This window comes from Carassius carassius, chromosome 24, assembly GCF_963082965.1.
Source record: "Carassius carassius chromosome 24, fCarCar2.1, whole genome shotgun sequence".
In the NCBI taxonomy this organism is placed as follows: Eukaryota; Metazoa; Chordata; class Actinopteri; order Cypriniformes; family Cyprinidae; genus Carassius; species Carassius carassius.
Window position 1 is genome coordinate 18,635,571 of NC_081778.1, and position 23,603 is coordinate 18,659,173.

General features: G+C 37.1%; 2 protein-coding genes across 2 annotated transcripts in view; one reads left to right on the plus strand and one right to left on the minus strand.

The window, feature by feature from the left end:
• Window positions 1-1,372: 1,372 nt before the first annotated feature.
• Window positions 1,373-2,835, minus strand: LOC132103645 (INO80 complex subunit C-like). The gene is made up of 5 exons (XM_059508738.1): window positions 2,534-2,835; window positions 2,329-2,427; window positions 2,135-2,246; window positions 1,872-1,939; window positions 1,373-1,770 (listed from the first exon to the last, which is right to left on the minus strand). The coding sequence occupies exons 1-5, from the start codon at window positions 2,747-2,749 to the stop codon at window positions 1,639-1,641; spliced, it is 627 nt and encodes a 208-aa protein (XP_059364721.1). The 5' UTR covers window positions 2,750-2,835; the 3' UTR covers window positions 1,373-1,638.
• Window positions 2,836-7,381: 4,546 nt separating this feature from the next.
• The window catches only part of LOC132103085 (polypeptide N-acetylgalactosaminyltransferase 1-like), a 111,036-nt gene continuing 94,814 nt past the window's right edge, over window positions 7,382-23,603 (plus strand). Inside the window, exon 1 of the mRNA XM_059507900.1 lies at window positions 7,382-7,709. The gene's annotated coding sequence lies outside the window, so the exon portion shown is untranslated. The remainder of the gene's footprint in view (window positions 7,710-23,603) is intronic.

A 23,603-nucleotide genomic window follows, 5' to 3' on the forward strand; every position in this document is an offset into this window, starting at 1 on the left:
AGACCTTAGTTTCAGTAGTCATGTCAAAGCAGTAACTAAATCAGCATACTATCATCTAAAAAAACATTGCAAAAATTATATGTTTTGTTTCCAGCCAAGTCTTGGAGAAACTTGTTCATGCCTTTATCACCAGCAGGGTGGACTATTGTAATGGCCTTCCCAAGAAGACCATTAGACAGCTGCAGCTCATCCAGAACGCTGCTGCCAGAATTCTGACTAGAACCAGAAAATCTGAGCATATCACACCAGGCCTCAGGTCCTTAAACTGGCTCCCAGTTACATTTAGGATTGATTTTGATTTAATTTTACTCGTCTATGCATCACTCAATGACCTAGGACCAAAATATATTGCAGATATGTTCACTGAATATAAACCTAACAGACCACCCAGATCATAAGGATCAAGTCAGTTAGAAATACCAAGGGTTCACACAAAACAAGGGGAGTCCGCCTTTAGACACTATGCCGCCCGCAGTTGGAATCAGTTTCCAGAAAAGATCAGATGTGCTAAAACACTTGTCACATTTACCCATCTGTTTAGCGGTGCATTTATTGAATGAGCACTGTGCGATGTCCGAACCGATTGCACTGTATTTTATGTAAAATCATTTTCTATTTTTAACTGTTTTAAATCATTTTAAATAAGTCAATTTTTAAATAATTTCCAAAGTTTTAAAATTGCTGTGTTTTATTTTTGTATTATTTTTCTTTTACTTTCTTTTATGTTAAGCACTTTGAATTACCATTGTGTATGAAAAGTGCTATATAAATAAACTTGCCTTGCCTTGCCTACATACCTTTTGTCACTTTTGCCTGTGATGGTTTTTCAGTCTCATTTCAGTCTCTCTCTTACCATTCTAACAGTTGTTTAGGATTTGATCACGCCAGTGTCGAGATGACTCTCAGGCATTGCTGAAGTACTGAAGCCATTTAAATTATATTCTTATTTTAATAAGAACAGGCCTTGTGAAATCATATTATAAGGCAAACTTCTCTGTTGTTTGACTGTAATGTTTATGTTTGGGCTTGGACATCATGTAAGGCATAATATACTTATGAACAAATGAAGCCAACTGGGCTCCATATAAGACAGTTTTGTTCTATTTATCGAGTTACCATATAATTTTTTTTTACAGGTGTTTAGTTTACAGTGCTGTCTTAATGTAACTTCAGTGAGAAACTTAAAAAATAAAATTGAAAAAGTTGAGGCTATCTTAAAAGAATGTGTAAGAAATTTTGGGTTTGTTGGTTCTTCCTTAAATGCATCACTGTAAAATACCTCCTGATGCTGGTAGATGAGAGCAAAATAAAAAGCAATACTGAGCTTTGCTTTGTTTTTGGTTTACATGCACAAATACACATAGATCACAAATAGAGGTGATATCAAGTTTAATTTTACCAAATATACATCATAACGATACAAGTAGTTCACTGAAAACAATCTACTGAAAACCTATTGGGAAAAATTGTCACTCTGTCTTACATTGGTATAAACTGTCAATTCACAATGAAAGCAACCATAAACATCCACAAGAAATGTAACAAATTGTTCTGATGCAAGTATGTTAGTCCTTTACATCCTATAGCATTCTGTGTTCAGTCAGCAAGTACATGTGTGTTTGGGGGAAGAGTACTCCATTAGGGCACAATGCAGGTGGCTTTACGGAGAGTCAGGTATCCGGTCACCACGTCTGTTGGCAATTGACGGATGTAAGAAAACTCTTCCGTCGATGCAAAGTGCAGTTTAGTCTGAGGGTCAGTGTAGTTTGCCTAGGACACACATACAAACATATTCAGGTGAGGTTCCAGAAATGAAGAGTTACAGAATTTTCTTGTACATTATTAATGAAATCTTTTTACAACAGACTCACCGGAAGACCTGAGATGTCGGAGTACTTTTTAGCAGGTTTCATAGAGGGAAGTGCATCTATGCTGCAGTCTGACAGAGAAAATGACAATTGGGGATTTAAATATTGTCAACATAAATCAACAATGACACTCTGACATGACTTTTAAGATATAAACACATCCATGTAATTGAAAGGTTGGGGAATAATTATATGCCTTATATCACTTCTTTGACAATATTAGTCTGATTAATACATGTTTTATGACTTTTGTAAGTCAGACTCACAGTTAGGATCAGAGATTTTCCAGGGCAGTGCTTTCTCCGCTGCTAAAATCTGCTTCAGATTCTTCCACGTCCGATTCTTCTTCCCTGCTGCTGCTCCACCGATACCTGAGTGCTAGTGAAGCAGCAAGATCTTCTGAATCTGTTTAACTGCAACAGAGATTTTTTTTTCTGTCTTCAATCTGGAACAATCTTACCACAAAGTTGGGGTTCTTAAAAGGAAGACATTTGGCAGAAGTTTCCAGATCAACAGCTCCCACAGGTTTTCCCTCAGAAGTCGACTCCACTGGGGCAACCTGTGACAAATGCAGCACCATCCATGAGAAACATTTCGTTATGTAATAAACCAAGGAATGTAAAACGTAGACCTGTGATGTAGAGAGGATAGAATTGATTCTTTACCTGAGCTTGAGTAGCTGAGGATGCAGGTTGTGTTTTTTTCTTTTTACCGCTGTTGTTATGTGGCTGCGCGGTTGCGGGAGTCGCGGGACTGACGGCTCGTTTCTTACCCCGGGCCTGAGCGACTAACGCCGCCGCTATCACAGATTTACCCGTCGAGAGCGTCGCTGGATTTAAATCCTTTGCCTTTGATACTCCCGGATCGGAAGGGGCAGACATTTGCCTTCACTGACTTTTTACAAACATAACCTGGAATTTAATACACACATTAGCCTGCAGTTTCACAACATCCCGTTCACCCGGAAGTAATGAAAACGTGCCAGTATTACGTATTACGTTGCTACACTCGATTTCGCAAGATAAATTATTGCAGAACAAATATAACACAAAATCAAAGATCATTGTTATTTATACAGAAATTATCATCTTTCAGCTTGTTTTATATGTGTTCTGAGTATGGGCGTAGGTTTGGTCTCAGCTTTGGTGGGGACACCCCCATACCAAAAATGCACTCTCAAAAGAAATAAAAAAGAAAAACACCTGAGACTGTAATGCTGAACAACCAAACGTTTTATTAACAAAAATAATTATGTACATTAGTATTTACACTAACAAAAAATACTCTGCAACAAGGAAACAAATCTAAATAAATATAATAACCTTTTTCTGTTATAAACACTATTTACCCTCCAGAACACTCACGTTTATGTTGACTGCAAGATTCTAAGTTAAGGTAACGTTACAGGCTTATTGACATTCAGTTACTTGCTAACGTAGCATTCTATCATCCTGGGTAACACATACTATCACCAGTTAATACTATTTTCCACAGTAGAATCTTCATTTGAAAGCCTAGTCAGTCAATACTGCTAGTTTATTTATGTGGCCAGCTAGTTATTTTGCCTACTTACACTCTGACTCTGCTTTATGAAAAAGCTTCTTATGTCCCCTTTTTTCTTCTTGGGTGGCATCTCCAAATTACAAAAAGGGGCAAAAAACCGGACTATTAAAATGTTTTTAATCTGGCCTTTGTATGTAGCAGAGAGACAGCACTGGTAATTTACCGTCGGCGTCGTCAACACGTCCGCACGCACACACACACACACCACCACCCGCTCGCTGCTAGTGCAAGCACAAAAGTAGTCCCGGCCCGCGCGTGTAGCCTGTCAGATACCCCGCCGCGAATCAAATTACGGCGTTTCTTGTACTGTCGTCGTCCTGGCAGTTAGAATCGATTCAAATAGCAGTGCAAAGATCCAAATAGCAGTACAAATGAGCTTGCTAAATACTGGTGGGGACAAATTTGTAATCTCAAAATATTGATAGGGACTAGTACCTAGCGTCCCCCCCTAAACCTACGCCCATGGTTCTGAGGTTTAGTTAGATGGCCAACACTTGTTCAAATCTGAATTGAAAACAATAAAATGGATGTTCTTGCATACATTGATCCTAACATCTCTGTAATATATTTACAGTTTAATTTGAAATAGGGCCAACACATTGCCTATCCCCTTTCACAACAGTTAGCTGAAGTTAAGTTTGATTATGCGCTATGACAGACTCATTTCAGATTACAAGAAGGTAACGCCATTCATATTTCAATCACATGTTGGGGGAAATAAATGACTAAATAACTTTGTTAAAAACAGATCTCAGGTAATTATTTTTCATCTCTCAGAAGAGTTTGATACTACATCCACCACAGTGGCATTGTCCTTCAACATTTCCCTTCTCGTCTTTCTATCACTGAGCGAGAGAGAAAAGTAATGAAAATGGACACAGCATCAAAAACAGTTATTTCCATTTGAACCATTCAGAGTGTAGTTGTAAATTTGTGATTTTAACTGATGTACAGATCAAAACACAACAGCCTTAATATGAAAACATTTATATTTCTTCTCCTTAAGGATGTCTAACTTGAGTTTATTTTTATAGCAATCAGGTATATAGAGTTATATAATGTTTTGCCTATTTTACATCACATCCATGGAGAGGAAACTTCAAAGAGGTGAGTGTCACCTTTCTTCATTTCATTCTCTCTGTTCTTGTCCTTTCTTTGAATGCCATTGCTTGTCATTTCACCTTTTTTGCCGTCTCAAATGTCAACTTCAGAGTTCACTACGTTCTCTTTCATATGGACCCCTCTGAATGTTTTGAAGTGAAATATTGTTGGAGACATAAAGAGAAAAAATGTGAGTAATCACATGTAGTCTTCAAGTTTATTCATTGCTGCCAGTACTTTTATCATTCAAACATCTATTCAAAAAGCAGGCTATATCATTTCTTTATTGCACCTGGATTTCTGAAAAATGTAATGACAAAAAGTGATCCTACTTCTCCAAACATTGAAGTTGTAGCATTTCATGACTTTTCAGGTCGGTCAAAAGGCTAATAATTCTTGTGATATTTGAAATTCTTTGTGAATCATGAAACATTTGCATAAAACTAACATAGTATTTAAATACAAATGATACACACATTAACTCTTTCTTTAACTTTTTAACTTTTTTCAACCAGTATTCAGAGATGCCTTCATGTAAAACTAAGATATTTCCTTTGGCACTTGTAAAGTCTTATAGTGAATAAAATTTTCCAACAGATTATCCTGGTATCCTGTTGACATTGCTTGATAATTATCACTGTTATCATGCACACACACACACACACACACACACACACACACACACACACACACACACACACACACACACACACACACACACACACACACACACACACACACACACACACACACACGTTTGTTTTTGTGAAAAGTGGGGACATCCCATAGGCATAATGGTTTTTATACTGTAGAAACTGTATATTCTATGGCCCTACACCAACCCTACCCCTAACCCTAACCCTCACAGGAAACTTTGTGCATTTTTACTTTCTCAAAAAAATGGGGACATGGGTTATGTCCTCATAAGTCACCCTCTCCTTGTAATACCTGTGTCATACCCATGTCATTATACAGAGTTGTGTCCTAATATGTCACAAAAACAAGAGCACACACACACATACACACACACACATCCCTCTTCCTTGGAGAAAACCACTGAGATATTGCAGGCAGCCGCTGATAAGAAGGGACGGAGCTCCTCTTTCCTCTTGTAGTGTTGGGTCTGCATCCTCTCTTGGAAGTTGACCTGAATAGATCTGTTTGGTTCACCTCAAGTTAGTCCTGCTGTAGTGTTTCGACGGTACTATGGCTGAGTTACTGTTTTTATACAATTTTGGGAGAAGAATGGGGCAAAGAACGCACTGAACACATTTGACATCTCATTTATATTTAATCAAGACAATGCTGCTACAAGTGGCTAGTGCATGAAATACATAAATAAATTATAGATGGGGATTCTGTGTTGAGGTTCAATTGCAAACAATCATGAATATTTAAGATTCAAACTTAAACTGCAATAAATAAAAGAGTGGGCTTTTTCCTGGGTCATTGTTGAGAAAGTAACTCAGTTCCAACAAACCTCAAATACACAACTGAATACTGAGAGATGTCTGCTGTGTGTGTGTGTGTGTGTGTGTGTGTGTGTGTGTGCGTGTGTGCAAGCTAATGTTAGTCTAAGGAACAAATGTACAGAGAGCATCTATCTATCTATCCATATATATATATATATATATATATGACACAGGTAGTAAGTGTTTTTTTTTTCCAAAGTGCAGAAATAATCTCACCACAGGATGTCAACATTATGCACCAGTTTGTATCAAAGCAGTGCAAAACAAGGTAGTAGAGGTAGGATGATGGGTGACATTATGTAAAATTATATAAGCAAAAAAAGTAAGTAGCACTTTATCAAAATCATAAACCAAAGTGCTGTTATTTTAAAACTTTCCCAATAGTGGACCCACATCACAACATGAAACTGCCCTCAGCTGTAATAATTACCAGTGACCTTAAATGGTGCCCAAAAGGGTGTAGTACTCTCTGTAATGATACCATGAAGTGTTGCTCACTTGTAGATCACAGGCTTTCTGGAAGGGATGTAGATTCATAAGAGTGAGTAGTAGTAGAAGGGTGCTGAGCCTGTGGCTGTTCTTTATCCAAGTATCAAGGTCTTGAATGTGATGAAGACATCAACCAGTTGCCAGTGCAGGGAGATAAATAGAGGTGTGACATGGGCCCTTCTGGACTTGTTGAAGATCAGTCATGCTGCTGCTTTCTGATTCATTTGAAGAGGTTTGTTTGCATGATACAAGTCCAGTTGTCCAGCCTAGAAATGACAAGGTCCTCGATAAGAAGTTGTGCTCCATTATGAAGTATGCTACATTTATAACAATAACATAAAAATAGCAATAGTCATAAAAAACATGATTATATAGTCACTTGATAATATGCCTAATACAGTATTTGTACCAGTGTTCGAATGGTTTTCTGTCACACTTCTGGTGTTGTCAACATTATTTATGCAATACAAAAATGTGTCATTTTGCATTTGTTGGGCCAGGGAAGTTCATGAATAAGAATTATATCATGAATAAAGCAAGATAACCATCATGTATTTACTATTAAAACTGAAAAAAAAAAAACTGTAAGAACAGCATCCTGGGAGGTGTGTACTGGTTGGGTTAGTGAAGGAATAAAGCTATACAGAACTCTCTCACTTCCAGAAGAGAAACACTGCAGCTTTTTTTTTTTCACAATGACTTGTATTATATATTTAGTCAGACAGTTATATGGTTGATGTCAGTATTTCCACTGTCCATCTATTCCTCACCCACATTTGTGCAACAGAAGCCATTAATGCCATCACATTGACAGTTCTCTTCCGGGTTGACAGAGTGGGCGGGTTTCTTCAGATGCTCCGTTAGACCGAGTAGCGGCGCTCAGTGCTTTGCGCCGGATCGCAGCGCTTGTCCCGCGGACGGAGTGTCCTCGATCTTCGGCCAGTTTAACACCATAATTACCAGCGAACAGGCCGCCCGCGCCCACTTAACTAACGGGTTAACATTCCTCTCGGAACGAGACGGCGGAGTTAGAGAAAAGCGCTGTATTTGAGGCCAACTCTCCGCTCGATCATGTTTGGGATTAATTCTTGAGGCTCTCCGATCTGAAGATCACTTTTTTTTTCCAGTGCGTGGAGCCTCAGAACTGCACTGGGACGAAGCGAAGGACTAAAGGCGGTCTCTCTTATCGTTTCGTGCGCTGTTGAAACGAGAAAAGGTAAAATCACTTAATTTCTACATCTAACATCTAACCCGAATAATTCTCGGCTACCGAGTGGGTTTCTCGGGCTCTTCTAAAGCCGGCTGGTTTTCTGGTCTGTTCGTGTGTCAGTGTTCAGCAGAAAGACAGGAGGTTAAAGAGGAACAACGCTGTTTCAATACGACAATTCGACCTTTTTTTATTGATTCTCAATAAAATTTATTGTAAGAAAGCGAACCCGTGCGCAGTGAAGGCCATCATAACAAATTCCCCTTTAACGCTATGTTGGATTATATTACTAGGCTACTTATTGAGTAATTTATCAGTAAGTTATCAAATAATAACTAACAATGACCAATACATTTGCTATAGTTTTTTTATTAATCTCTGTTAACGTTAATAAAATACAACAATTTATTGTTCTTTCAAATCCATTGAGTAATATTGACAGATTCAACTTTTGTATTCATGTATTAGTATATGTTGAAATGACTTAAGATTTAAGAAGTGGTTTTCATTGTTAGTTCATGTTAACTAATGGAGTCAGCTATTGTCAACAAATGAAACACTTGTTTACCTGTATATTTTTATTATTAGGCTACCTGAACGTACTTATTCAGGTTCTTGTTTTCATTCTAGTAGTTAGTAGTTGTTGCATCCTAGTACAGGTTTATGAGACACTAGTATCTCAGGTTCTACTAGTAACTTTCCTTATATCACTAGTTGCAATAGTTTTTTTTTAAACTGTGTATGTAATTATTAGTCAAAATGGCTGCTTTATAGGTATTAAAATGTTACAGCAGTTGGAATATTTATTACTGTCTAATAAAGAGCTACTGATATTCAGATGTCATTAGGAAAACTTGATATTAATATATATACTAATAGATATGAATAGATATTAGTAACCCATAAAATAGTCACTAATTCTAAGAGATTAGTACTAACATTAGTGAAATTCAAATTTAGAATTGATTCTAGTCAGAATTAAATGGCTTACATCTGAATAACAAGTTCTTATACAATTCAGTGGTGACATTTTGTTTGAATATATTACAGAAAACATTGGAATAGTTATTAGTCATTTTGGGAAAGTGACTAGTAACAAAGGAATAAGTACTGTTAACTAATTAGTAGTAAAAAAAAAAGAATCATGGAGCTGATCTGGAGTGAGTTGCTTCTATTCTTCTGCTGTCGAATTCAGTGATGGGAATATTTGACCCACAGAAGACTTGTTTGTGTGTTCGAATTATGTAATTTTGCTATGCTTATTACTGAATAGCACTTGTCTGGTATAAGAGCTGTTTTATGGTTCAGTGGCCCTCAGGAGCCCATTGATGACATGACAGGCAAAATTGAGCATGCTTTTGTCAAACACCCCAAGTTGTCATCATCACGTATCGTGTTGCTTGTTGCTGAAGCATTATGAAATAAATTGTCAGTAGGGATGGGACGATAACCGGTTTTATTGATAACCGTGATAAAATGTGCTGAAGGTTTGTAATATCGTTTAAAATTAAATTTTATCATTAAAACCGTGTTTGATTATCGCGGTTTTAATAACTCACTATTAAATCATGTCCAGCCAGCAACAGTCTGACGCAAGCGCAGCGCACAATGTTTTTTTCGAGAAGGAATGGCGAAAGTCAGTGACTTTTCTATGCTTTTCTATGCTTCTACACTTTTCATTGTAAGGAAGGAAATGCCACAGAATTTAATCTTTCTTTAAATTAATTGCATAGAGTTGCTTGTTTTATTAGTTGTTTGTTGATTATTAAATATAAAACTTGCTGAAATGTTTTCAGTGTGAGCATCAACTATTTTTGAACACTTTCATCTCGTTTCACGAAACCGTGATAATACTGATAATCGTGATAATTTTAGTCACTATAATCGTGATATTAAATTTTCATACCGTCCCATCCCTAATTGTCAGTCATGCTTACAGTCAATGATGCTCCTCAAACTGCTTGCAGACCAGGCAGCATCCACTCCTTTAAATTTGATTACATTTGGAGCTCTGTGTTGGGGCCGTCTTTATAGATCCAGTGGATGATTGATCATCAAGACAGATGGTGCACTTATGTCTCAGTAATCACTTGAAGGACCATTAGAAGATGAGGGCATGGAGACGGCGGGCAGTGGGCCCCTAGAGTCAAAAATGAAGCTGTACAATCAGAGGATGCAGGAACGAATCTGTCAAGTTTTTTCACAGAGGAGAGAACAAGCTATCCATTATTTATTTGCTACTTTCACTGGCCTTCTTCTCTGCTCTAAACTGCGCACTGACTATGTGGATTTTGGACAGACCCCTGGCTACATGTGTTCTTTAGTTGGGGGGGGGGGGGGGGGGGGGGTTGATAGTCCTGGTGTGTGAGGGGGTAAAGCTTAGCCTGAGGGCATCAAATGGTAGCTGTGCTTGGAGAATATGTTAAACCATGAAGGGTAGAGAGGCAATGCATCGCTTTAAGACTGTGATTTATTTCTAGTCTGTGCAGGATTGTTTTGATACTTTTTTTGTGTGAATAATCCATTGAATCAACACAAGATTTTGTGTGTATAACAGATATTTATGTTAATAATTTTTTTGAATTAGTTTTTTAAAAACTCAACTGACATTACAAAACAATATTATATTATTACACAAAAATGGTAGAATAAAGTAGTAGAATAAAAATGTTAAAGAAAAAAGACATAAGATGTACATTTAAAATGGATGTAATATTGGAGTAATGTTATTAACTATGGTTAAATATAGTGGGAAAAAGAATGCAAAATAATTAAAGAATATTATTTAATAAATGCATGTTAAAGATTATATTTTTAATGATTCATCCATGTAGGCATTTCATTTTTTGTTTTTGTTTAAGTTGACCTCATAATCATAATGCCATAACTTAAAAAAAATGTAAAAAAAAAAATGGTATAGATCTGGTATACATCTCTCTAGTGATGTATACCAGACTTCTCCAATCAATTGGTCTGCTTAAACTCCGCACCTTTGCAATCACCCACATCTCAAAATCCAATCAACAACCTTTGAATAGAACCAAATTCCCACCCCACACTTTTTGGGATAATCTGTTACACTCAGAGTTACATCACAGTATGGAATAAAATATCTGCTGCTGCTTCCGTTTCATCGTGAAAATCCAAAAAGTCATTAATAACGTAATGTTCTTGGCAGTAGTTTAAGATAAAGTCAGGCAGATGTGGAAGTAACTTAGTGCTGCTGAGAAATCTCGGAGAGGATACGCTGCTGGGTCCTACATTTATAGGAAATGAATCATATTCCACGGCACTAGGCTGTGCGGCACTGCACGCTGTTTACCCTCTTGGCAAGACTTCAGCAGAACTGCAGATGTGCATCCTTAAAGCACAATAGTGTTCCTGTAGCTCAATTGGTAGAGCATTGCGTTATCAAGCGCAAGGTTGGGGGTTCGATTCCTCGGGAACACATGATAGGTAAAAGCTGTTAGCTTGAATGCACTGTAAGTCGCTTTGGATAAAAGCGTCTGCTAAATGCATTAATTTAATTTAATTTAATTTAATTTAAAGCGTACAGTTGTGGGCATGCGCATGCTTGGTTGTGCGAGTGAGGCGCATGTTGTTGGACTGACAGTGACAGCTCTGCTTTTGACATACTATTGTGCGTTTGCCTTTAGCTTGGTTCTTTATGTGCTGGTGTGTGTTCGTTGAGGTTTGTGTTGTGGAAGGGGGGGGGGGGGTGTTGTTTAGTGTGGCTTTGGAACAATAGTCTCATTCTGTGACTCCCCATAGCTGCTGCCCGGGCCTGGCCGAGCGCTTGCCAGAACAGACAGACAGATGGAAGGGATCGTGTTCCTGCCGGCACCTGGCATCACAGAGCACAGGAATGCCATTGTTCCTTGGTAACCCAGCGGCTGACTCGCTTTCCTGGACAGGCAATGTCGAAGCGAGGGTGGAACTGAATTATAAGTCACATGACGCAATGCATAACAGTTGAAGTGCTGTTAAATGTTATTGGCAACGTCTGACATGAGAGCTTAGGAGAGTGATACCTTATGAAGGAAAGCTTGAGACTGTTGTCCAGGGTCATCGGTAATGGATTAGATTAACACCCCCCGTTAGCACTTGCGAAGCACTCTGATACTAACATTCGGGTTAATGGGGATCTGCAGAGGGCCAGTTGATTATGGCTGATAGACGAGGCAGGACCTTTAAGGACATATTTGAATACATAGGCTTTAAATAGAAATGACCGCAAACAAATAATGTTTTATAACCTTTCCTGCTAGGTTCTTGCAGTCAGAAAGTTTTTTTTTTCAAGCTTCGTAACTAACCTCAGTCTGTCTGTTTTAAGTTTGCCCAGCCTTATCTCTTCAAGATTGCAGGTCTAAGTTAATAGAAATAGTCTTAGTGTTGTAGATGGTTTAAACGTGTCCTAAGGTTTGAATAAGTGGAATTTTTTTAAAACAATAAATAGAGAATAGTGAACTTTTGTATTTTTTTTGGAAGATTTAGTAAAAAAAAAATTTCAAGATCAGTTTTAGGATTTAAGATAGCCCCGCCCCCGAACTCACACCATTGGTTGTGGCAGTGTTGGTATGTTGAACTGGTCGGAATAAGCAAACCTTGTTTGCAGCAATATTTAGCACCACACAACCACAGTATTTACAATTTTTGAGGAAGTCTATTAGTGTTGGGCGATATGGTCATTTTTCAAATCGTCATATCGTCAGCCCGTGAGATCGACGATACACAATATTATCGAGCAAGGGTGGAGCAAGAGAGAGACTCTTTGTTCTTGTCATAGCAAAACTATTTGGTGTTTTAAACCGCGCAGGTGCGCGAGAGAGAGCCTATGGAGTCACCAATAATCAAAAAAAAAATTACTTTCAAACATACTGACTGATTTAACTAACGTTAAATATAAAAATACTGTATTTAAAACAGCTAGTTCATACATAGTCGGACGCAACTGTCATATCGCACGTCCGCATCTGCGCAGGGTAGTTATCAGTCTAAATGTTCTGCAAAATCAGTCAACGGTGAAAATCAATAGCAGATTTCATTTAAAGTCCAACAATTAAACACTAATATTGGGCATAAACAAACATTTAAATATAAAGTATTTAAAACAGGTAAGTTGATATATTTGTAGTAAAGTTGAATTGAACTGATGCATCAGTCATACAGCACTCCGGACCGCGCGCCTCATGACGAGTCTGACGCACCATCAAAGAAACAAGAATGAGATGCATTCTAACATAACTGTGGCATTAAACTCAGTTAGTGAGGGCTCGTTTAATATATTGCACATACAGTATATAGGCCGTTCAGATTACTTGTTAAAGTGCAATGAAATACCTTATATCTGCAGACGATGTACGTCTGTTTGTGGATGGAGACTTTGTAACGGCCAAAACTATGTATTTTGCATGCATCACATTATAGTGCGGTGTGCATGAAAATAATATCAAGGCGGCAGATTGAACTTATTATCCATAGTGGTTCTCACGTAGTCATCACCACATAGTGTGTTTTATAAGTTAAGTGATCAGTCTTTAAGAAAAGGACTACGTGAGAACCATGCACTATGGATGATAAATTCGCTCTGCCGCCTTGTTAATTATTTTGTCTTTACTTTAGTTAATCTCTCATGTATGAGAAGAGCGCGTTGCCGTATACCAGCCATTAAATGTGTGGGACACCAACTCATCGTTTTCTATCTCTTTCATTTCATGGATTTAATGAATTATCCGAGTCAAAGCGTTACAACTACACTGACTACATGCTCTAATCCTGCGCGTGCGAGGTGTGTGTGTGAAATGCGGGCAGTGAAATTAAGTGAAATAGCTGAGCAGTTTAAAAGCCGAATTATAATAAGCAGCCTAATAAAAATAAAAATAATAGTTATTATTATTATAATCTAATACATTAATAGGAAAATGAGCCTAATATCGTCTTGATTATCGACAGAGAATTCTGCTTATGTCGATTACCCCCGACGATCGTCAATACACGATACTATCGTCTATCGGCACAACCCTAAAGTCTATCTATAAATGGCTTGAGAAGAAAGTAAATTGCCAACTTGAACTAACGTAATGAACGTATTTCTTTATGCTTAGTTTTAGTTAACTGTAATAACCCTGCAAATGCACATTTAGTAACTAAAACGGTTTCACTTGAAATAGCGAGGTGGGGAACTGAAACATCAGGGGATTTAAAAACAAAAGCTGGCAAGACAGAGAGAGGGAACTGTCCTGTATAAAATTCCTCCAACACCAAAGTTACGTTTTTAAAAAGAAAAGTGAAAATATGGAAATCGCACTTGAATATTGGTAAGCTTTGGTTATTATTAGTAAGAAGGATGTTCTGTATGTGTCTTATATGTAAGGGATAGAAACGGATCTGTGGAACATAAAGAAGATATTTTGTTGTGTTTTTTTTCACTATAATGGAAACCAATAGTCATCGAATGGTTTAGTTACCAACATTCTTTAAAATATCATGTTTAATGTTCTGGCAAAGAAAGAAAGTCATCCATGTTTGGAACGACATAAGGGTGAATAAATGATAACAGAATTAGTATTTTTGCTTGCACTATTCCTTAAAGTTCCAGCCATGTGTTTGTCTAACAGAGGCAGCTGGGCTGTAATTAGATTTCCTCCTGACTCTATTGCTGTGGAGATGCAGATCTCCAGTTTATGGTCCACTGGCTAACAAATTCACCATAATGATGATCTCTGAGTTTTTTCATTCGATTTGGGGCAATATCTGTAGGAAATGTTGATGGGGTTTTTTGAGCCGATGTTGCACTGTTCAACGCTTATCTCAAATGAAATTAAAGCTCATTAGGACTGATTTGATCAGTGGCCCGTTGGTCGACATCACATGCTTTTTATCACTAGGCTGTCTAACAGATAGCGTGACATCATCGCCAAGCTGCCATTTTGAATCCCCACATCTTCAGACTGCATTTGGAGCATATTTGGCATTGTTGACATTAACAAGATTATTTCTTCTCCTAGTGGGCTGGAGGATGATTAATCACAGGAGATCCCCTTCTCCACGCATTGGGATCCTACTTTGATTTCCTTTCATCTTCGCTCTTCACATCTCCCTTGCTATCATTCTCTCTCTCTTTCTCTATCTCTCCTCCTTCTGTTGCGTTTAGTCTATCATTTTAAATATTCTTTCTCTGGTCTCAGTCATATTTAGCAATGAATCATTTTGCCTTCGTGCATAAGGACCTTAATGCAATATCCTAATTTTTTGATCGGTGTCAGTTGCGAGACAGTGATCTAAATTGATGTTTTGTGATGACTAAAACAATATGGGCAAGTACTGTGGTAGTAAAACTCATTTTAATCTCCTGCAATATAAGCAAAATACATATCTGGAAATGGTTCAATAGAGCATCTGGCAGAACTTCGGAATTAGATTGGAGTAATGAGTTAGTTGTCCACTTGTTTCCTTCTCCTAATGAAGTCAGAGACATTAAGCTATACTAAGTGGCGGACGGTATAAAGGCTCAGGATGTAAAATGACTGGATTTAGATCGGATAACAGAGGCACAAAGGAAACAGGCAGATTACATTGTGATAAAGAGACATGCGTTGAACAGAACTATAGAAACTGGGCTGTTGGTCGAGTTACAGACGCGTGTAGCGAACAGAACAGATACTGGAATGGAGGTTGGGTTACACCGCTGAAGAGAGAGCTGCGTTGTGTGTGAATGTTAGTCGAGGTAGAGGGGATGTGACATTGAGATGGGTGATTCTAGGATTTCAGTCTTACAGGGGCTCAGCTTCTCGCTTGAGCTGATGTGAAAAAGTGTGAGAGGTTGCGAGTTCGAACCTAGCTTAATGGACATTTAAAAAATAGATTTATCTAAAAATGCAGTAAAAAGTTTTGAGATGTACAATGTATCAGCACCATATTGCTTTTCGTGTAATACTGGTATTATTATTTTTTCATATATTGATATCATACCATACTGAATATACTTTACTGTTGTTCAATAGTCTGAACTGGAAGATGAGGCCGACTTCAGTATTGTGATGTATTTCCAACTGATATGGAATATTAAATAGAGGGTGGGGTTTTATTTTAGCACACCACCTCTCCACCTCTTGCTCCACTTCTTAAGGTGGATAAGGATATTCTGCCCAAGCCGTCAAACTGACATCATCAGAGAAGCAATGCCATTCCAGAGTGGAAGTAAATGTTTAGATTTTGATTAAAGATTACCAAGACAAACGTTTTTTTTTCCTTCAGTGGATTAACTTGCTTGGATTAATTGTTCACCTCAAGACTAGCAATGTGCGCTAACAAAGTAAATAGTGTCAATTTTGATTTCATGATTTCACTTACATATTTGGCGTATGACCTGGCCACTTTAAGAAAGGATTGTTTTACTTTAACGCAACTTTAACATTTCACTGATTTCTAAGGATTTCTAATTGAGCACTTACTGTAGCAATGAAGGGTTTGACAGTGAGATGACTGGTGACCTCATTCTGTGCTTTATGACTAGAGCCCGACCGATATGGATTTTTGGGGCCGATGCCGATATTAACTCGAAAAGAGCCGATTTATAAGCCGATATTTTGATTTTAAAAATAATCTGGATATTAGACCCATTTCCTATAAACTGCACTTACACAACATTCAATAGCAAAATATCTGCCTGTTCTATGTATGTGGGCTGTATAAACCATTTTCCAGAATGGACTATGTTAAAAAAAAGCCTTAGATTACAGTCTCAATGACTAAACAATTGCACATCAAAAGTATATATTTTTTAATGATCAAAAAACAGTCTGGTTTTTTAACATTTAACACTTTTACTTTCTTCCAGTTGAAGCTGGTTTTAACAGTCTGTGTGTTTACTGTAAATAAATTATAATACTAAAGTTAAAGTATTTGCAGAAGTAATCCCACACTTTGCTGCTACAGCATTCACCTTTTTCAGCCATCTGTAGGCAGAAAGAGAGACAGAGAAAGAATAAGCATGTGTATTAATAATATCACCATGTATCATTACTCATGTCATCATTAGAATTATAATAATAATAAACTGGGATCTCCTACATAGGCAAAAATGAGAAATATATATATATTTTTTATTTGTCAAGCAATAGGTATTACCTACTTATATTTAACAATATTATTTCAACATTTTCCTGTTATGTCTGTAAAGCTGCTTTGAAACAATATGTAAAAAAAAAAAGAAAAGCGCTTGTTCAGCTCACATTTATTTACATTTCCCCTCTGGTTTAATCATTTCTGACGCACCTACTGTAGTTACTGTAACTACACTATATTTGCTCTCACAGAACATCGTCTTGCCTACTATTACCGGAAGATTACGGAATCAATTCGAAGTTGAATGGTTAACGTTAGTGTCATGAACACACCGCTGTCAATTTTGAGAAGAACCACCTTCAAACAAGTTAATAGCAAGCATTTAAGGGGCCTGCTAAAAAGGAAGCTATTAGCGTTAGAGTAACGTAACCAGCCTGAATTCACCAAATTGTTCTCTGGACCTGAGGGTAGCCTCTTCTTCCTTGCTTCTCTCTTAATTCTCATCAGCAGGACTAGCGCTATCGCTCGCTTCTTACAACGGGACAGATACATGTTTGCTGCTGACCGAAAGGAGGAGGAACAGACTATAAAAGAGCTCCCGCTAAACGTTTTTAAAACACCGCCTACGCCATAGCGCAGCGCAAATCGCGTTGTATCTGAAGGGCAATGCTGAACCCAGCGGCAAGCGCCGTGCATACCGCGTACTGTGTGAAAGGACCAATTACGCGGTCATTATGTGGGAAACACACCGCAATAGAATAAGAATAAGTTAAACGCTAACGTTATAGTTTGACCTCCTATTAACGTTCGCGCTCTTCCACTGATAAACATGGTATTAGCTTTGTGGCTAATCTAATATAGCAATGCATTAGCGGCTGTAAGTGATGTTACAGAATATTTAGAAGTGATAATGATAGGACCGTTAGCTAGAACTACCACACAGTTTTTATATACAGGGTATGAACTAAATCTACAATCATTTCACATGACGAACGACAGACTCACCGTCAAAACAGTAAGTTACATCTCCGTGGCTTGGCTGATCGCTTTCTTCTGTAGTGGACTTCTGGCGCTGTTGTTAACTCTGGAGCTGCAGAGCTCCCTCTGGTGGGCACACTATGCAACACTCATAACATGAGTGAAGCATGAGACTCAATATATATATGACATCAATGAAATGCCGTCTGACATTCGCATTGAAGGAAAAACTTCAAGTGTGTATGCATGTGCTGGATGCCCCGCTGTTAGCGTGTGTTTGACAGTGCTTCTGGCCTTCTCTGAGTAGTGTTTATGGAAATGGGTCATCCTTAGCCAAAAGGGATCAGAGACAGACTTCTGAATTCAAAACAATACCATTAACAGACGGGCCAGCTCTTGTATGTTCCACTTTAGTATTTGGGAAAAGTATTTCAGGGCTAATTGAATCTCTCCTGTAAGTGTTAGTGTTGCATATTTCCTGTCATGATTAGCCATAATAGGTGGGCAGTCACAACAGGGTTATTATTGTTATTAAATCGTTATGAAATCTAAAACCATAACAACATTTTAATTACTTAAAATAAACATTAACTGAAATAACATGGAAATATAAAAAACCTTAAACCTATTTGATTTGAGCTAGTTTCCAAGGCAGCACTTCTTGTTTTCATTTAGCTATAGCTTGGTGTACTAAAATAATAAAACTGAAATAAAAATTTATAAAACTATATAGACATATAGTTTTATACACTGCTACCATAGTCAGATTATCTGATAAATGTTGTTAGGTTTGCTTTAGGGGATAGAACAGCTTGCTTGCTCATGCTCAGCCGCTGTTGTTCTATCAGTCTCCACAGACCTCGTTCTGCAATGCTAAGTCCTCATTTTCAGCATATTGAGCTTGTATCGCTTCTCAGTCGATGGGAAAACCAATTCAAACAGTGTTCATGTTTATGTAGCTGGTCTCCAGAGCTTAAGAAACAGACAGTTTGCACCTAAATTACAAATACATAGCATGATGCTTAACAGAGCAATGCAGCGATTTGACAAGAATGTAGGTATACAAAGATCCCTGAAGACTTTAGATAGAAAATAATGATGCAATATGAAGATTTTGTTGTGTAAATTCTGCTTAGGGCTGCCCAGTTAATTTCTGACGAGTTAAAATTGAATTGACAGTGAAGTGTCCATTACAGCATTTTGCCATTATGACAAAGACTTTTCATTCATTCATTCATTCAGAAATTACATAAAAACAAAGTAACAGCAACAATACACATAGGCAAAAGAAAGTAAATGATTCCTGTGAATTAAAAAGTCTGATTAAAGACAGCTTCTATTATGAAGTGACAAACTATATCAAAGGTGTGGGGCAGAAACAGTAAGATTTTTGGTTACCAATTCACAATATATCAGTACCATATCATTTTGTGGCCGGTGTTTTGTATATTGGATATTTCATTGTAAATTTATTTAGTACAGTTTTACATCTAGATTAGGGCTGTCACGGTACCAAAATTTCAGTATTCGTTACCGATACCAGTGAAAATCCATGGTTCTCTGTACGAATTTTGGTACCAAAGCAAAACACAAAAATATGCTTATAAAAAAAAACAACAGCTTTTTATCACTAAAAATAAAACCAATGGCATTCTTTATACTTATTTACAATTGTGTTTAAAGTTTTTCTACAAGTAATATAATTATGAAAAACAGTAAACAAGTTTCACCCAAATTTAATTAGTCTTTTAATTAATGAAATTTAAACACATTTTATGTTTTGTTATTTGCTATTCAAATTAAAACATGGAAGAAATATTGTGTGATTTATTTCTTTAAAAAAAAGTTTTATTAATTTTTTTAACAGTAGTAGCAGTATCACATACATTCTACTAAATAATAGTAATATTTCTAGCACAATGCCTTTATGTAAAAATGAACTATTATTTTGATGGGTTACCGTGAATACCTTTAAATTGACACTGGTTTTACTCAAATTAAATAGTAAAATGCTTGTGAAGTGACTCCGAACAGTTCTGGTGATGTTGTTTATGTATTAATGTCCTCATTGAGATGGCAGATGCTGAAATTACTGCAAGCTTCACGCGCTTCAGTCTGTGTAGTAAACAAACCCGCACGTCTCTGCCATTCATCCATTCACACAGAGACGTGCAGAACATGCAGGATTCATATTTCAACCAACTTTTGTGGCTTAACATTTACAGATACTGGTCCATATGGAGATTTGATTTGATTAATTTATGCTAACTTTGACAAATTCCGTGACTGTCCATATTAAAATGTAAGTTTCATTTTCATGACTGGATTTTGAGATTCCGTCCGCGTTTTCTGCTTCGCGGAAATCACAGCGCTACCAGAGATAGTAGACAAACAGACTTGTGTTCTTAGCTAAAAACTTGAAAAAATACTTATCCCAGTTTAATTATTCCCCCAGTTGCAGTGTAAATTGTGAATTGCATGCACTAAAAAAGTTGAAAGAAGGTTTTTTTATTATTTAAATGAAAATGCAAACATATCAAGATGTATATCGAATATCGTATATCGAATATCGTAATACCGATTATTTTGTCGATAAATCGAATTAAAACCCCAATTTTCTTTATTTTAATTTTACTGACAAAAATACACTATTTCACACTCTGCCCAATGTCCTTAAAACAAATGTGCCAACTGAATGCTATGAAAACATACAGTGCTTAACAATTTATTAGACCACCTTGTCATAAGACAAAAAAATTATAAATTCTAAAAATGTTATTGTAATTTTCAGTAACAAACTGAAACAACCAAATAATATTTATTCACATAATAACAAAAATGGCCTCCTTTGCCTTTGATAACAACTCACATGCTTGCTGGCATTGTTAATGTACTTGATGACTAATTGGGTATTTGAATTAAAAAAAACACTATAAAGCACTTGACAATTTTTTTCTGCCTTTCTTTGGCGGATAACAGCAATAATTATATTATAGCAATAAAAGAAGCTTACAACTTTTACTAAAAAGCCCATGCATATTGGAGGTCTAACCAATACGGAAAGCTAAATAATTATTTTGGTAATTCCCAATACTGTTAGTTAAGAGCAGCAGTGGTACCACAAACCTTACAAAATTGGTTGAAATTAGTTAAAATCTCTAGATCAAAAACAATAAAGATAATAAAGATGAATAAAATCACAGTAATACTCTGCAGGAACACGCGTCGCATGCACTTTGATCACAGTCAGTCTCCTCTTACTGTCATTTCTTTATCATGTAAATGCTCTGACATTTATATTCAGACAATTACAGGCTGCTGTCCCTTCACAGTTCCTAGTACTCTCATAAATTACTCGTACTGCATGTTGACTTTTAAACCGAAATATGAATTTTAAACAACAGGTATTTCAGTACAATGAATGTTTTGCGCTGAATATCGTCTCCCTTGCCTCTCTGTGTTTCGTCTGTTTAACGTGCGTGTGCCTGCCGTGCCGGCGCTCTTTCAGTAAGATTTCAACTAAACACGGACCGTCAGGACAGGTCTTTATGCAAATATTTCCCCACCAGAGTATTATTTTTTAAGTTGCCAGTTAAAAAACAAACAAACCAATAAAAAGCAGAGAAAAAGCTAAAAAAATTTTCCCAAGACTTCGGCCTGATTCAGAATGATGATCAAAACATGAATTATGGGAATCCATTAACACCTCCAAACTTAGTAGTGTACTTCTTTTTGGGTGTCAAATTTTTTCTTGGTAATGTTAGTATGTTTTTATTTACATGCTACTGAATGTTTAGTGATCATATGATCAACACATTCTGGGTTACGCAGATCTTCTTTGATTGTTTTTGGATCTGGAGATGGTGTAACATTCCAGAAGATCTGTAACAGCGCCCCCTACTCAACAACAGTGAAAACACGGATTGCCGGAATAACTTGTCAGTGGCAGAGAAACATGTAATCAGTGTAGGATTGCTGCGATAGACGAAGTTGACGGTTTTACCGATGTTATGTCACCGCCCCCACCATAATAATTTTTTTTTTATAGTAATAAAAATAATTTAGTTCAGTTAGAGAACAGACACTACAATGCAATCTGAATGTGGCTGCTCAATGCAGCTTGCTGACAATCGCATGAGGAGAAGCTGACAAGAAGAGTGAGATGAGACAGACAAGATGATGGCAGAAGAGATTCAAAACGACATGCAAAAGTGCCTGTTTTAAAAAATGTCAAGAGAATAGTCACATTATGGAGTCCTAGTACAGCAGTGTCTCGTAAATTCCCCCACACTGTCTCTAGTGCACTTTTTTAGCTTGGAGCTGTAGCGAAGACAGCTTGTGCCTATCTTAATGTATTCTCTCGTTTCGCAACATTTCGTTGCGTGTGTGTGTCTCGCTGGTTTTGGGGTCGGCAGACGTGACTTGTCCATAGCGCTTGCATCTGTGGCTGTGCCACCCTGAAGTGTTTACTCACACTGTGCTCTTGATTGATTTTTCTCTCTCTCTGTCCTCATGCAGTGTCGCCCTCTGTGTCTCAAAAAGACAGAAAACACGTGATATCATCTGTTTTTTTGCAGGGGGCTTTCTCGAAATGGCTTTGAATAAATCGTTTTTATGTTCCCTTATTTTCTGCTGCCAAGTTTTCTCTAATTATGGCACTGTAATGTAGTTCAGTTCAATCAAGCACATTAAAACCCTTACAGACATTAAACTGTGTTGTCTTTGCTTTGTGTCTTTTGTTACATTAGTGCACTAGTCTGTTTGAGCAAACTGTCTAAGTAGCGGAGAATATGGACAGATGTGTCCCCTTCTAAATCTAGCGCTCCAAACTAAGTTTGGTTCTTTAACATTGCAATGCTTACTTTTCTGCATGGTGGTTAAACTTGAATTTCTAACCCCTTTCACAAAGAGCGTTGATTCTGGAAAAGTGGCATAACATTGCCACAGTGCCTTCTGTGTGAACACAAAGACGTCCCAGGATTAATTATAGCATTACATTAAAATATTTTGTTTATTAAAAAAATTCCTGGAGAGTTTATGCAAATGTGAATGAGATTATGCATTGCTAAATTTATATTTTTTTTCTCATTTGTATTATTATTTTTTTTGCAATGTAAATCACTCAGATATTCTCCAAAGATTTATTTGTAGACTTTTTTTCTTATTGCAGTGGAAAGCAGACACTCCTGAAATATATTTAAGCTTATTAGTTTTACTACTATCTCATTTCTTCTTGCCCAGAGGACAACGTTTATAGAAATGGCACAGCTTACCCACTCTCCCCTGCTCAGTCTATTAGCACAGCTTCTCCTCTCCTGCAGGTTATCATCATGTTTCAGACTGTGCTGCATGTTTGCACTATGCTCTTAAAGTAAACTTCACACTCCTCCACAGTGCAGAGTGCACTCTCATCTCTCACTTTAGCCTTTTGTGGTTACAAGGGAGCAGGTTCACATGAAATCTTCTCAAGCAGGCAATTTCAAGAGCTGAACTTGAGCAGTGAATGAAAACTGAAATGACCCCCCCCCCCACCAAAGTGAATATAGGTCATCCTTACAATACGATGCATTTATCTGATGAGATTGTGTTCTGTTTCTATAAATGACATGCAGCATCTTTAATATTTTAAGATTCTTTTCTGAGAAAAGATTGGCTTTTTTTTTTCAACATGAAAAAAAAACTATTTACTTTAAGGAAAGTACATTTCTTGTGCAGAATTAATCAGTGCATGTTATTCAATAAAATATTTTCACCTAAATGTAATAACTCCTCTTCTGGAATGAATTTGGCTGATGTCCCAAATCCCTCTTACATTCCATTCGTAACAGCAATACACTAATATTTATTTTCAGATGCTGA

Bases quoted from the DNA above. Each gene is read 5' to 3' on its own strand.
- LOC132103645 (XM_059508738.1), bottom strand. From the start codon at position 2,749: ATGTCTGCCCCTTCCGATCCGGGAGTATCAAAGGCAAAGGATTTAAAT. The intron at 2,428-2,533 runs GTAAAGAATCAA...CATTTGTCACAG, and splicing joins CCTCAGCTACTCAAGCTCAG to GTTGCCCCAGTGGAGTCGAC. The intron at 1,771-1,871 runs GTGAGTCTGTTG...TGTGTGTCCTAG, and splicing joins CCGACATCTCAGGTCTTCCG to GCAAACTACACTGACCCTCA.